We start from the raw sequence: 13,811 nt of genomic DNA on the forward strand, positions 1-13,811 counted from the left end.
ATGACACTAAACCCAAAATAAATAAAAAATAAAAAGAGCTTTTTTTAATTAAAAAAAAATGAAATGAAAAAGAGCTTCATCACACATGCAAGCGCATGTAATGAGGCTAGTAATAATATAAGTGGAAGGTCTTCAATGAGTTTTCTCTAAATTGGTTTAGAAAAAAATTTATTTTAAATTTATTATATTTACTGTGTAGTTCATTTTAAGTAAATATTAAATACATTATATATTAGATAACTGTAGATGGTTGGGATTTTCACCTCAGGCGCTTGGCCGATATTGGCTTGACACCCTACACCTACCTTAGAAGGCTTTGTCTTCTTTGGGGAGCCAAGCTCTCAAGGATTTGTTCTTAAAGGGTGAGATTGTCCCACATCGCCTAGAGAACCCTCCCACCAACACTTTATATGCCCTTGGAGCTTGTGTTAGTGTACCACTACTCAAGCTCCAAGGGCATATAAAGTGTCACATGTGGTACACTAACACAAAGAGGACAAAGCCTTCTAAGGTAGGTGTAGGGTGTCAAGCCAATATCGGCCAAGCGCCTGAGATGAAAATCCCGACCACCTACAATAACTTTTTACAATTTGACAACATAATAATGAATAATATTCTTTAAATATATTTATCTTTTTCTTATTAATTAGTCTAGACCACTATAATAATAATTATTCAATTATCAATAACAAATTAATAATACATTTCAAATATATATATATATATTTTTCATTGGGGAAAATTTTCTCAAACTCATCAGTAAAATCATTAAGGTATAGTTTTAGTCACATTATTTATCTAATAATAATAATATAATATATATATTTATGTAAATAATATAAGTCGATGGTTTTTTGAGATTTCTCTAAATTAGTTTAGAAAAACACTTATTTTAAATTTATTAAATTTATGTGTATTTCAATTTTAATTAAATATTAAAGATGTTATAAATTTTATATTAGATAAATTTTTACAAATTGATAATGTAATTAACAATGAATAATATGATGATGATTGATGGATTTATTTTTTGTGATTAGTGAGACTGGTTATTTAATAAAAATTTTAGTATAAAAAGAGCATTTTTTCTTTTAATATTTGTGTATAATTTGACTTGATTTTTTTATTTTTAAAAAAGACATATAAAAACACAATCTTTTTTTTTTTTTGGTTGAGAAACTCAAAAAAAAAAAAAAAAAAAAACGACCGTTGACGACGAAAAAATGACCGTTGAGACTGAACTTTGAAAAATTCTATTCTTTAATTAAAACGCGTTTTATATTGACGACGAAAATGACCGTTGACCTTTGGTAATTGGTGACACGTGGAGTGGTGATTGGATAGTAAAAAAGAGGCGTGGAGCCTGGGGAAAGGGGAACTAAACTAAATAAAATAAATTGATTGGTGATGGTGATATGATCAATGAATCAAATGTGAGCTGGTGGAGGTGAAGACTAAAAGGGTTCCTTTGGTTGACTTGGAAGTTGGAACTGTTTTAATATTTGCCATAAATTCTTATATTATTCTTTCTCAAACAAAAAAAATTCTTATATTATTATATCCACAAATTCGTCTAAATTTATACTCTAATTAAATAAAGAGAAGAGTTAATAAATGCCTTAAGACTTTTTATTTTTGAGAAAGAAATGCCTTAAGACTTATGAGCATTGATTTAAGAAATATTTTTATAAATTTTTGTAGGAAAAAAAATCAACATTAAATCTAGTGAAAAGAATTTGAAATTCCCTATCAATATTCATGTTCAGGACTGAAATTTAAGAAACTAATATATATATACATCTTGGTACAATGTCAATTAGATTTGTGTTTGGTAGGACGAAAATGTATTTTATTTTGTTGAGTAGAATAGAAGGATAAAGATTATTATTTTCTATGTGGATCTACCATTTTTAATCTTCTAAAAAAAATAATGGGAATAAAAAAAGATAAATTTTTTTTTATACCATTATGCCTATGATCTAACAATCTTATATCCCTTTAATATGTTGATAATAATAATTCATTAGACATAATAAAAACTTGGGTAAAATTATAAAATAACATTTTCTTTTCTCTAACGTTTATAATACTTTATACTGTGTCAATTTGGAAGTGAGACGACCCGCTTGAGTTGTTAGTAACAACCCTTGGTCAATTTGCAACCTTTTTGGCACAATAACTCAAATCTCTAGTTGCTTTGGTGTCTATCTGCAAGTTGAGATCCTATTAAGTATCATTGAGTCCATGAATTGGCTTGAAAAAGTGGTAAGAAACTTTTTTTTTCTTTTTTTTTTTGGAAAAACAAAAATGTAAGTAGTTGTTTTAACAGTCTTTTCAATTTCCAATAAAAACTTTCTCAAAATAGATGATTTTTTTTTTCCCACTCAAAACATTCAAAACCCACCAAAATAGCTGAAATCTGCTAGTACTCTAGTATTTGGAGCGGCATGAAACAACCACATTTTTGTACCAATCCAAGTACAGGAACAATAAAATACTGGTCATGTTGGTCTGTATAGTACACCCTCCCTTGAAAAAATTCCTCATTTCCAATTAGCCAACCAAAGCTATAAAATCGTTGTTTTAGAGCTCAATTGTTAGTTTTTAACCAATTTTTTGTCATGCTGATTAATTAACCAATTATGATATTCACATTTAGTTTTGGTTAATAAGTGTAAAAATAAAAATAAAAATAAAATAGAATAAACAATATGGTTATGAAGTGAAAATCCTAACTAGAAAAGCACTCTCGAGGGTTTACCGCCTACTCTCAAGGTAACAAGCCCACTAGTAGAATTTATTTATTTTTTAAAATTATTAATCTTAATTTTAATGCTACCTTTAGTAGATGCTTAATGTGACCACATACAGCTCCATTCTTATTGGACTTTTCTATTATGAATTTCATTCACACGAGCAACTCGTACATGATTTCAAGGACTACCTTGGAGCTTCTCTTAGCATCGATAAATTATATTATGTTTCGGTAATACCAATTCAGCATCTGTTTTGGTATTTCCTACCCAATAAATGAGTGACACCTGTTTCAAAAAACCACATCAATCTACTTCAATAAATGATTAATTTATTTTCCCGATAGTATAGAAGACTGTGATTAATTTATGGGAAATGCTAACGAGTGTCCTTAGGGCACTGGTTAATTATTCATTTAAAGAAAGTTTTTATGGGAAATGAAAAAAAAAAAAGTAATTAATATTTTGACAGCTTTTTTCATTTTCCATAAAAATGATATCAAAACAAGTGTTCTTAAGGCACTGGTTAATAATTTATTTAAAGAAAGTTTTTATGGGAAATGAAAAAAAAAAATTAATATTTTGACAACTTTTTTCATTTCCCATAAAAATGATATCAAAACTTTTTTAAAATAGATTATTAACGAGTGCTCTCGTTAGCATGACCTTATGTTAAATACAACAACTTCAGCTTGATAACCGGTTTTCAGATCTTCTTTAGTTTGATGGTGAATGAGGACTTGGTCACAAAACCAACGGCATACAAAAACATAGTTTTCAAAACTTCTTTTGGTCGTCCCTAATTAGTCCTTTTTATACTTTGCAAGTAAAGCTCAAAATTCTAAAGTTTGAACAACTTTAATGGGTATGATTGAGAATCGAGATACACAATTCTCGATTAATTAATAAGTGTGAAGATACGTGTGAACCTTGTTTCAATCATTTGATAGGTGTCCAGCTACTAAAATACTCAAGACTCAAACTTTATGTTCACGTTTTGTCAACCTACATAACATGGACCTAACAGCCATGGTAGGGATTAGGATTTTGCTTTTGAACCATAAAAAAAAGAAAAAAAGAAAAGAAAAAAAGACGAGATTAGGCTTTTGAGACTCATATTTATTTATTTTATTCTATTTAGGGTGCTACTAATTTGATGTTCATAAGCAATAAGGAGAAGTTTTTAAACATGGATTAGTCTATCAATAATCACCAAGCCCACAAGCCCAACAAACCTCCTCCACTCTTTTGACCTTTTCCAAACTCGTTAGCATGACCTTATGTTAAATACAACAACTTCAGCTTGATAACCGGTTTTCAGATCTTCTTTAGTTTGATGGTGAATGAGGACTTGGTCACAAAACCAACGGCATACAAAAACATAGTTTTCAAAACTTCTTTTGGTCGTCCCTAATTAGTCCTTTTTATACTTTGCAAGTAAAGCTCAAAATTCTAAAGTTTGAACAACTTTAATGGGTATGATTGAGAATCGAGATACACAATTCTCGATTAATTAATAAGTGTGAAGATACGTGTGAACCTTGTTTCAATCATTTGATAGGTGTCCAGCTACTAAAATACTCAAGACTCAAACTTTATGTTCACGTTTTGTCAACCTACATAACATGGACCTAACAGCCATGGTAGGGATTAGGATTTTGCTTTTGAACCATAAAAAAAAAAGAAAAAAAGAAAAGAAAAAAAGACGAGATTAGGCTTTTGAGACTCATATTTATTTATTTTATTCTATTTAGGGTGCTACTAATTTGATGTTCATAAGCAATAAGGAGAAGTTTTTAAACATGGATTAGTCTATCAATAATCACCAAGCCCACAAGCCCAACAAACCTCCTCCACTCTTTTGACCTTTTCCAAACTGATCCTATCCTGAGACATGTCTATGGGCTCAATGGGGCCTTTGGTCCAGCCACACTAAGTTCTAATTTTTTTTTTTGTTTTTTTTTTTGAGAAACACTAAGTTCTAATTTCAAAACACTGACGTTAGAACTTAGAACGAGTCTACTTACACAGTAAATTAGTAATTTACAATTGATTCCATACAAAGTGACGAGAAATCATAATTTACCATCTCAACAAATTATTAAGAAAGTTGTGAAGTTTATCAAAATTTTTTTTTTGGGTGGTTAATATGCAGCAAAAGAAACTAACTTTATAATTAGGCATGAGATAATCTAAAAGCTGGCAAGGACAACAAAGATTGATTAGACCAATCTTTTCGGGACCAAGGGGTCCTGGACCAGTAAATGTTCACATCACCTTATGGACATCTTTCATTTTCCTTTTTTGGTCAAGATAGCTTTATCAGAATTGTTCACAAATTAATACAAAAGCTAAAAGAGCAATTCAGCTCAGCTTGACTAAAACAGTAAAACATAGAGATAAGCTATTTTTGCCTTTTAATCCTATACCCTTAATAAAAGGGTTATCAAAAGAAAGGAAAAGGTTCATTTCTATTATGGTAACTTCAAAAAGTTTACTCAATTCAGGTTTCTTACCCTGATTCAGGTTGTTCATTTCCTAACATTTCAAAATGGGTGACATTAGCCACCGCCATTTTCCTCAAGGACTAAAAGGTAGTGCACACATTAATGTGCTTCATTGGATTTTCAACATCCTTCCCACCAGCATGCTTGACAAATTCCGCCGGAGAAAGAAAGCTGCCATGGCAAACACATACTATACTCACTTGACCTTTTGTGTACCTGTATAAAAAACCTTCAATTCTCTTCCCATTGGGGCCATCGCCGGTAGTAGTCACACTAGGCATTTGTTTCATCACATCCATCCCATTGTCTTGAAAGCGGCCATTTGAAACTTTAACCTTCTTGGGCTGATTCTCCAGCTTAGTCTCACCAAGTTTGATTGATTTTCCATCTGTTATTGCTCCAGGGATGTCTGCAGGCTCACTGTCCTTTGGATTAGGCAATGACTGAGAACTGGTAGCACCGTTCTCTGCAGCTACACCTTCCAGTCCTTCATGGGCTAATGCCATTCAAATAAAAAGTATTTGAGGAATAAATCAGCAAAGAGAAATTGAAAGAAAAAGATACAAGTCAGTGCTAACAAAAATTTCATCAAGGCTTCCATTGCAGAGATCTTTAGATAATTTTATGCTGAAATTTCTTGCTTAAAGTGTTTACCACAAAAAATAGGAAACAGCCTCAAAATTTTCCACTTTTTTCCCCATAGCAAAATTGGAAGGAAGTAGTACTTGCTGCAATTACTCATTCTAAAGTAAGCTAGTTGTTTCATAAAGTTATAAATGTTGGCGTTTTACACACTTTAGAGTAATAGACAGGAAAAAGTAGTATTGTAGAAGTTAACCATGAGATATATCATGAACTGCTTATGGTTAAACTTCATCTTAGTACTAAGACCTTTGTGTACTAAGACTTTAGAATTTGATACTTAACTTGTGTGTTACTCGTAGCGAAATATGAGTACCTTATTATATTTAATGTACCAATACTTGAAGTCATTTTTTGGGAAGTTATTAAGAAATGGTTTGACCAAAGCTCTCCTTTGCTATAAGCCCAATAATTTGTTTCAACATTATTTTGCCTTCAAGGGTGCCAAATAATTTACTGTATTTTTAATTGCTTCTTTTTAGACTTAATATAACTGGGTGGGGGTACCTGCTTTGATCCTGCAGTCACGCTTACAGAAGAAAAAAAAAAGATATACTATTACTATCTTTTTCCCTAGTAAGATAGTCATCCAGAGATCAAAAATGTTAGTGAGATATGATTCTCTTGAGACTATCTATAGAAATCATTATATTCCTCATGCTTTCACACATAACCTCTTCCCATCAAGAATGGAAAGCATCCTATAAAAAAGAAAAAAGAAAAAAAAGAATGAGTTGCCTATGACAACTCACTGTGTTAAAAAGATGATTTCCTTTTAACGATATTAATCATTTCAACTTAATGGACTGTATCATTAAATTTTAAAAATAAAAAAATTCGAAAGGAGAAAGAAACATTTTCTAAATATAAACAATCAGAAAGTAAGGCAAAAGGATTTTAATAATAATAAGAGTTAAACTAACAAAGAGTACCAACAATACTAGGCACCTGAACGAATGTTATAAACACAAGACTGTTGCAGGCTTTGTATGTCAGGCTAAGAACATTGGTTTTCATTTCTTCCTCTTTACAAAATGAGATTATATTGGACTTGAGGAGTATAACTATATACTTTAATGCCACCCTAGTGAAAGCTTTCCCTTTTAGTGCAAGGAACATTAAATTATTTCCTCATGTTCTTGCTTCTCTCTCTGCCTTATTTTGTTATTAATACTTAACATATTACACTTTTGAACCCCAAATACTTACACCAATGAACTCTAAAGGTAAGATATTAACATCTTAGCTAAAGAGAAAGGTAACCATTCTTTGTGGATAATCATTTGATTTTTAAATGATACATTCAATTTCTTACAAAATACAGTAATAACCTCATGATTCATTTTCTTAGAAATCTAAGACAGGATATGACAACAATACAACATAGTTAAAATATATATATAAAGGAAGAAGAAGATATAGGGAGTGGATCATTATGAGAAAAGAAACTCTACTAACGGAGAATTTACATTGAAAATAAAATTCACAAGGGTTTCATTTGCAAAGAAGCAGGTGTTGGAGGTGAAGAATGCATGCTTGATGCAAGAAGGAAGCAGGAGAAGTGATCAAGCTTCTCAATTTACAAGAACTATTTCTTATGTTAGCTTAAATCAGTCATATTAGTAAAGAATTAATCATTTTTGCATATGATAGGAAATCTATATATAACACAGAACATTGTTTGAGTATCAGAAATCATGCCAAAACAAAGATATGGATATCAATATGATTTTCATTGTACTTGGTAGAGTATAGGGGCTATTGTCTAGTGCAATAGTAAAGTTTCAGGTGCTTAAGTGCAATTGTGTGAGTTCTAGTCTCAAGAGCGTCCATGAGGGCCCAACGCAGGGGTTCAATATTTATATTCACGCCACATTATGTGGATACATAAAAACTGTGTCCAATTTGGGAGAAAGTGCAGTATTGGGGGCTCTCATCAAACAACAAAGATAAACTACTTATTTTTGTTGATATGCAGTCAGAATTAATTTTTGTAGTTGGCGCTTTCTTTGTTTGTCGACAAATTATTGGATATGCTATTCTGGACTGGATTACGAGAATAAAAGACACTTGTTTTTGTCGATACATGGGGCAGGTTCAAATCTATTCTAGGCTTATGTGTTATCATTTTCTTTGTTCATTGCTACATCATCAGACATAGATTCTTTCCTATATTATATATACGTTGCCTAAGCTTACGTATTGCTTTCTTTGGATTCTTATGTGTTGTTAGTTAGTTGTTTTGTTTACCAGTGTCTACTGCAATGATAAAGTCTTAGGTTGTTAAGCACAAGTGCATGGATTTGAGTCTTGAGAGCGGTTACATTTCCACCTTCCATTTCTTCTCTACTTGTTTCCAATTCTTTCTGTGGAACAAATCTTATCAAACTAACAATTTGAATGCAAATTCCATTCTAAATTATGTGTCTTCATTTCCCTTTCATTTCAAAGTAGACCGACCAATTCTAAAAGTTAAAAAAATGCCCTTCTGGCATCAGTTGCGTTTTCCTGCCATATATCATCAGTAAGATAACTGTTCTCTATTCTAATTCTCTTTGGATGTGTTTTCCTATGACACTATTTCAATTTTCAATCCAAACAGTACCAAAAAAAATACCCCTAAAAAACTCTACTAGTATAGATAAAGTCAATTAAAATCCAGAGAATCATAGAATTTCAAGAGTAGAATCCAAACAGTACAAACATATTCAATCTAGTGCATCATGAAAAATAATTCTGCCAACAAATATCACAGGAATGTCAACTAATTCTGCTACCAAAGCGACTAAACGTAAGTTATATAATTAAAACAATCAAAATTCATTTCAACTTCATAATTAGCACAAGAGAGAAAAAATTGAAAGAAGTATACCCTCAAGTTTTCGCTTCCCGGATACATATCCTTCCGTTTTGATCTTGACAATGGCACGACAAAGTGCGGGGCTTTTTGCCGCAGAAGCTACAGCCCAAGACGTCATTTCAGACGCCGGTGACTGTGGCACGGGCGCCTCAGCTGGAGTCTTCTCTTCCTCAGGGCTTACCCTGTTTCTCCTCTGCTTCTCCACCAACCTCTTCTGGGCCTCCATTCTCTTCTTTGCCTGATACTCATTGAACTTAACCTGCCCTTGCTCATTGTCCACTGGCAATGAGCAAGATCTTGTCAATGAAAGGAAGATCCCTGGTATCGACGAGTTGGATTCACCAGCACTAATTTTCTTGGCTATCACTCCAGTGACAGAAGAGGCTGACCGGGTTATAGGCTTTTCTTTGAATTTTTCAGAGTAAACTCCACCCAGAGAGAGTCTAAGACTAAGGTCTAGTTGTGGTTCACAATTGGATAATTGGGTTTGGTTAGACTCTTGCTCAGATGAGAATCTCAGTAAAAGGTTTCTTGGGTTTTCATTGTTTTGCTGCTTGGAAAGTTTTGTTTGGAAGCTCATTCCATAGTTTGCTTCACCCATTTGGACACACAAAAAAGGGAGTGAAGAATAGCTAAATTCTTCCTCGTCCTTCTGTTATCCCAAAAAATAAAATCAGAAAAGGTTACAAGCATAAATTTGACATAGAACACTCAAATTAAGCACTATAACACCATGCCCAAATGATAGAGTTTCCTTTTTTTGGCAAAGAAATTAAATTAATGAGGGAAATTAAGAACATAATGCAAAACCCAGATAAGCTAAAACTCAGTGTAACAAAATAATCAGCATGACAAAGTAAAAGAAAGAAAAAAAAAAAGTTGATGAAAGAGTGCTAAACCCAGAAGAGCTTACATGGTTTTGAGGTTGATTGTGTGAAGCAAAAGGGTCCAGAACTTGAACTAGTAACACAAAGTTGTCATTTTTTGTTTGGCAGAGAGGGAAAGTGAGAAAAAAAAAGGGGGGGAATGTGTTGAATGGAAATAATAAATAGAGGAAAACAAAAACAGTTTCTTTCTTCTGCTCTTGGTTTCACAGATGGCAAATTGACAACGCACTTGCAAATAGTCCACGTGGTGAACAGTGGAAAAGATACTCTAGAGAGAGAGAGAGATATTTACATTTCAGGCTGTGTTTGTTTCGTGTAAAACGTTTTCCGGAAAATATGTATTTTCCGGAAATGTTATTTTCCGGAAAAGGAAAATAATTTTAAGTGTTTGGGTGTATTATGAAAATTGTTGTGGAAAATATTTTTATGTGTTTGGTTATATTAGGAAAATGCTATTTTCCGGGCAAATTCCGGCAACAACACAACGACGACGACAACAACAACAACAGCAAATTCCAAATTCCAGCAACAACAACACCAACGACAACAATCAGTTCATCCAAAAAAACAATAAAACAATCAAATTAAAAAAAAAAAAAAAACAAAACAACACAACAATCAAATTAAAAAAAAAAAAAAAAAAAAACTGAGAGATCGAGGAGAGAGAGCTCCAGGTGCGATGGCGCATCGAGGGTCTGGGTCTGGGTCGAGCGGCGTTGGAGCGATGGCGCGATGAAGGAGGCGATGGTCTGGGTCGACGACGAGGTGCGATGGCGCGATCGAGGTGCGATGGCGATGGCGCGATGGCGCGATCAGCGCGGTGCGATGGGAGGTGCGAGACCGGAGCTCGAGGTGCGATGGCGAGGTGCTGCGATCGGAGCTCGAGGTGCGATGGCGCGGTTCGTCGGTTCGTCGGTTCGTGGCGCCGGCGAAGTCGAAGGCTCGTGAACGGACTGCGTTGGATCGGTCCGTTTGTTCTGGGTTTCTCTTTTTCTTTGTTCTGGGTTTCTCTTTTTTTTTTGCGTTCTTGGCTCCTGTGGTGCGTTCTCTCTCTTTTCCGGAAATCATTTGAAGGTAAAATAAGGACTTCAAATGATTTCCGGGTCAAGGGTGAAAATTCGGTCAAAGTGTAAGCATATTTTCCGGAAAATGAATTTTCCGTTGCCAGCCAAACGCATGGGTCAGGTGGTAAATGATTTCCTGAAATCATTTACCACCGATTCAAACGCAGCCTCAGTCACACCCTGTACGTAGGATTACACCTCCAGCTCCAACTCAGTGTCCTTTGCAAGTTGCGGGCTGCAAAGAGCCACACCCAACACCTGTAACGTAACAACTATCCTGTTTCAAATTTAATAAAGAGTAATAATAGAGATACAATATTTATACAACAATTTTACAACATAATTTATGTAGCAAACTATCCATTGTAAGTAAGAAATAATATGGAGTGGCTTAAATGAGAACGAGTATGAGATTGTCACCTTATGATTTTTGTGTGAATTTGTTGTGAAAGTAGTAACCTCCTTTAACGAATTTAAATACACGATCAATTTCACACCCAATACAATAAAACTATCAAAACACTACCAATTTCACACTCAATTATATAATTTATTGACTTGTACAGTTGTGAGTAATTGACGAAAAAGTACTTAATAGGCATAATTACAATCACAATCACACAAATCAGTAAATTGCGAAATAGAATGTGTGATTGTATGTACATGTCTCTAGATTTATTCTTTTCAAATTTGATAAAATGGTTGACTTAGTAGTAGATAAAAGGTGGCAGACTCATGTAAGTAGTTGTGAACAGAAAATGTTAATCACTCATAATTGACTACTTTAATATGTCGTAAATGTCTTTAGATTTATTTTTTTCTAATTTGATAAAATGGTTGACTAAGTAGTAAATAAAAGGTGGTGAATTTATGTAAGTAGTAAAGAAAAGAAAATGTCCATCATGATCAACCACTTCAATAAGTCGTGAAATTCAATATGTTTTCAAGTTGTAGTATGAAATTTTTCACAAATTTGTTGAGGGTAATTTGGTAAAAGAAAATGGCAGTACAACTTGCCCAAAAAACATAAACTAAGTAGGTAGTGGAATGGTTTGGTGGTGATATGAGGGTTTGGGGGTTTTTAAATTGCAAGTTGGAAATTAAGGAACAAAACAAAAGTGCTTTTGGAGAGTGACAGAAGCGACGTCGCCGAAAACAGTGGTTGGTTACTACGTTTGGAGAAGTGTGTGAGATTTAGATTATGTGTGTTGACTGTTGGGTACGTTTGGATTTGCGGGGGGACACGTGTCCATTGCATGATAGTCTAGTAACGTCAACTCCCTAAGACGTGTGTGCTTTTTGCTTCACTACGGTGCGACCGTTTTTTGGTTTTATTACGTTCGTATGCGCCATGCATGACGGCCCTCAAACTAGGGGTGGCAAAATAAGCCCAAACCCATTTACCTACCCAAACCCGCCCACTCTAATTAAGCCCAAACTTACCCAATTATTAATTGGGTTAAATGGACATTAACCCAGTTAGACCCAAAAATAATTGGGTTTTAATTAAAAACCCATTGAACCCCATTTAACCCAAAAATAATATACCCAACAAACTCAACCCAGCCCATCCCACCAAAAAAAAAAAAAAAGACCCAGCCCTCACCTCAAAGTCTAAGACGTTTCTGGGTTAGGTTTTATTTTCCCTCATTTTCCCTCAGTTTCTCGACCTCCAATCACGGCTTCAGCAGTTTCAAAGCTTCGGACACATCAAAACTCTTCAAAGCTTCAGCGGATTTCTGAGCTCTTTCCGAAAACCTATCCATGTTCATCGTTCCCAACACTTAATACTTTTCCTTTTTATTTTTAGAGATGAACTTAATCCTTTTCCTTTAAAGTCTCCGCCAGTACACCAACTTCTTTAAACAAATCTCATGATTCTGTTACTGCAACCAAATTTATGTGAGTGATATAATGGGTTCTAACTTCTAATTCAAGAATCACAGCGAAGGAAGGATCATTTCTTGGAAATTTTGCAAAGTTTCTATTCTCTACCCTCTTCTTAAACATTGGAATTCCTAGGTTTTTGGTGGTCGTCACTTCGGTCGTCAAATGCAAAGAGAGAAAGAGAATAACACAAATTGTCCTCCATTGATGCAACTATTAATATTAAATTATTAATTTCGTGCAAATCCCTTTGTTTATCTTAGGGGTGGCAAAATAAGCCCAAACCCATTTACTTACCCAAACCCGCCCACTCTAATTAAGCCCAAACTTATCCAATTATTAATTGGGTTAAATGGACATCAACCCAGTTAGACCCAAAAATAATTGGGTTTTAATTAAAAACCCATTGAACCCCATTGAACCCCATTTAACCCAAAAATAATATACCCAACAAACTCAACCCAGCCCATCCCACCAAAAAAAAAAAAAAAGACCCAGCCCTCACCTCAAAGTCTTAGACGTTTCTGAGTTAGGTTTTATTTTCCCTCATTTTCCCTCAGTTTCTCGCCCTCCAATCACGGCTTCAGCAGTTTCAAAGCTTCGGACACATCAAAACTCTTCAAAGCTTCAGCGGATTTCTGAGTTCTTTCCGGTCACTCCAGCACTCATCGGTAAGCTTCGAATCTCAGATTTGGTTCCTCTCTTTAGTTACTCAAAAGTCTTCTTTTTCTTTCCTTCGTTTTCTCTGTTACCAAACAGTTTACATTTTCTAATTTTATCTTTTTGGTAAGCATCGGTAATGCTTTGTTGAGTATGTTTGTGAGGTTTGGTGATCTGAGTAATGCTTGGTATGTGTTTGGGAAGATGGAGGAGAGGGATGTGTTTTCTTGGAATGTGTTGGTGGGTGGGTAAGCAAAAGCAGAGTTGGGTTTGAGTCAGATGTGGATGTGGTGAATGCATTGATTACCATGTGTGTGAAATGTGGTGATGTTCAAAGTGCACGGTTAGTGTTTGATAGAATGCCAAGTAGAGATTTATTATAGGATTATTTTTGATTAATTCTTGCTTTTTTAGTACTATAGTATTGTTTATCCACTTGGGTTTGTCTCAGGTATTTACGTTAAGTGAAAAAAGAGAATGCCACCTCAATGTGTGTCTGTTTGCTTTTTAGGCCAAGTTATTAGGTTTCACTCAACTTGCAAAGCTATAAT

General features: G+C 34.1%; 1 protein-coding gene across 1 annotated transcript; it reads right to left on the minus strand.

The window, feature by feature from the left end:
- Positions 1–5,018: 5,018 nt before the first annotated feature.
- Positions 5,019–9,800, minus strand: LOC112017681 (ninja-family protein AFP3). The gene is made up of 3 exons (XM_024050134.2): positions 9,676–9,800; positions 8,775–9,414; positions 5,019–5,756 (listed from the first exon to the last, which is right to left on the minus strand). Exons 2-3 carry the CDS (start codon positions 9,361–9,363, stop codon positions 5,341–5,343), a joined length of 1,005 nt encoding a protein of 334 aa, XP_023905902.2. The 5' UTR covers positions 9,364–9,414; positions 9,676–9,800; the 3' UTR covers positions 5,019–5,340.
- Between the last annotated feature and the right edge of the window lie 4,011 nt (positions 9,801–13,811).

The sequence above is a fragment of the Quercus suber genome, unplaced genomic scaffold (genome assembly GCF_002906115.3).
Source record: "Quercus suber isolate HL8 unplaced genomic scaffold, Cork oak 2.0 scaffold_310, whole genome shotgun sequence".
Taxonomy (NCBI): Eukaryota; Viridiplantae; Streptophyta; class Magnoliopsida; order Fagales; family Fagaceae; genus Quercus; species Quercus suber.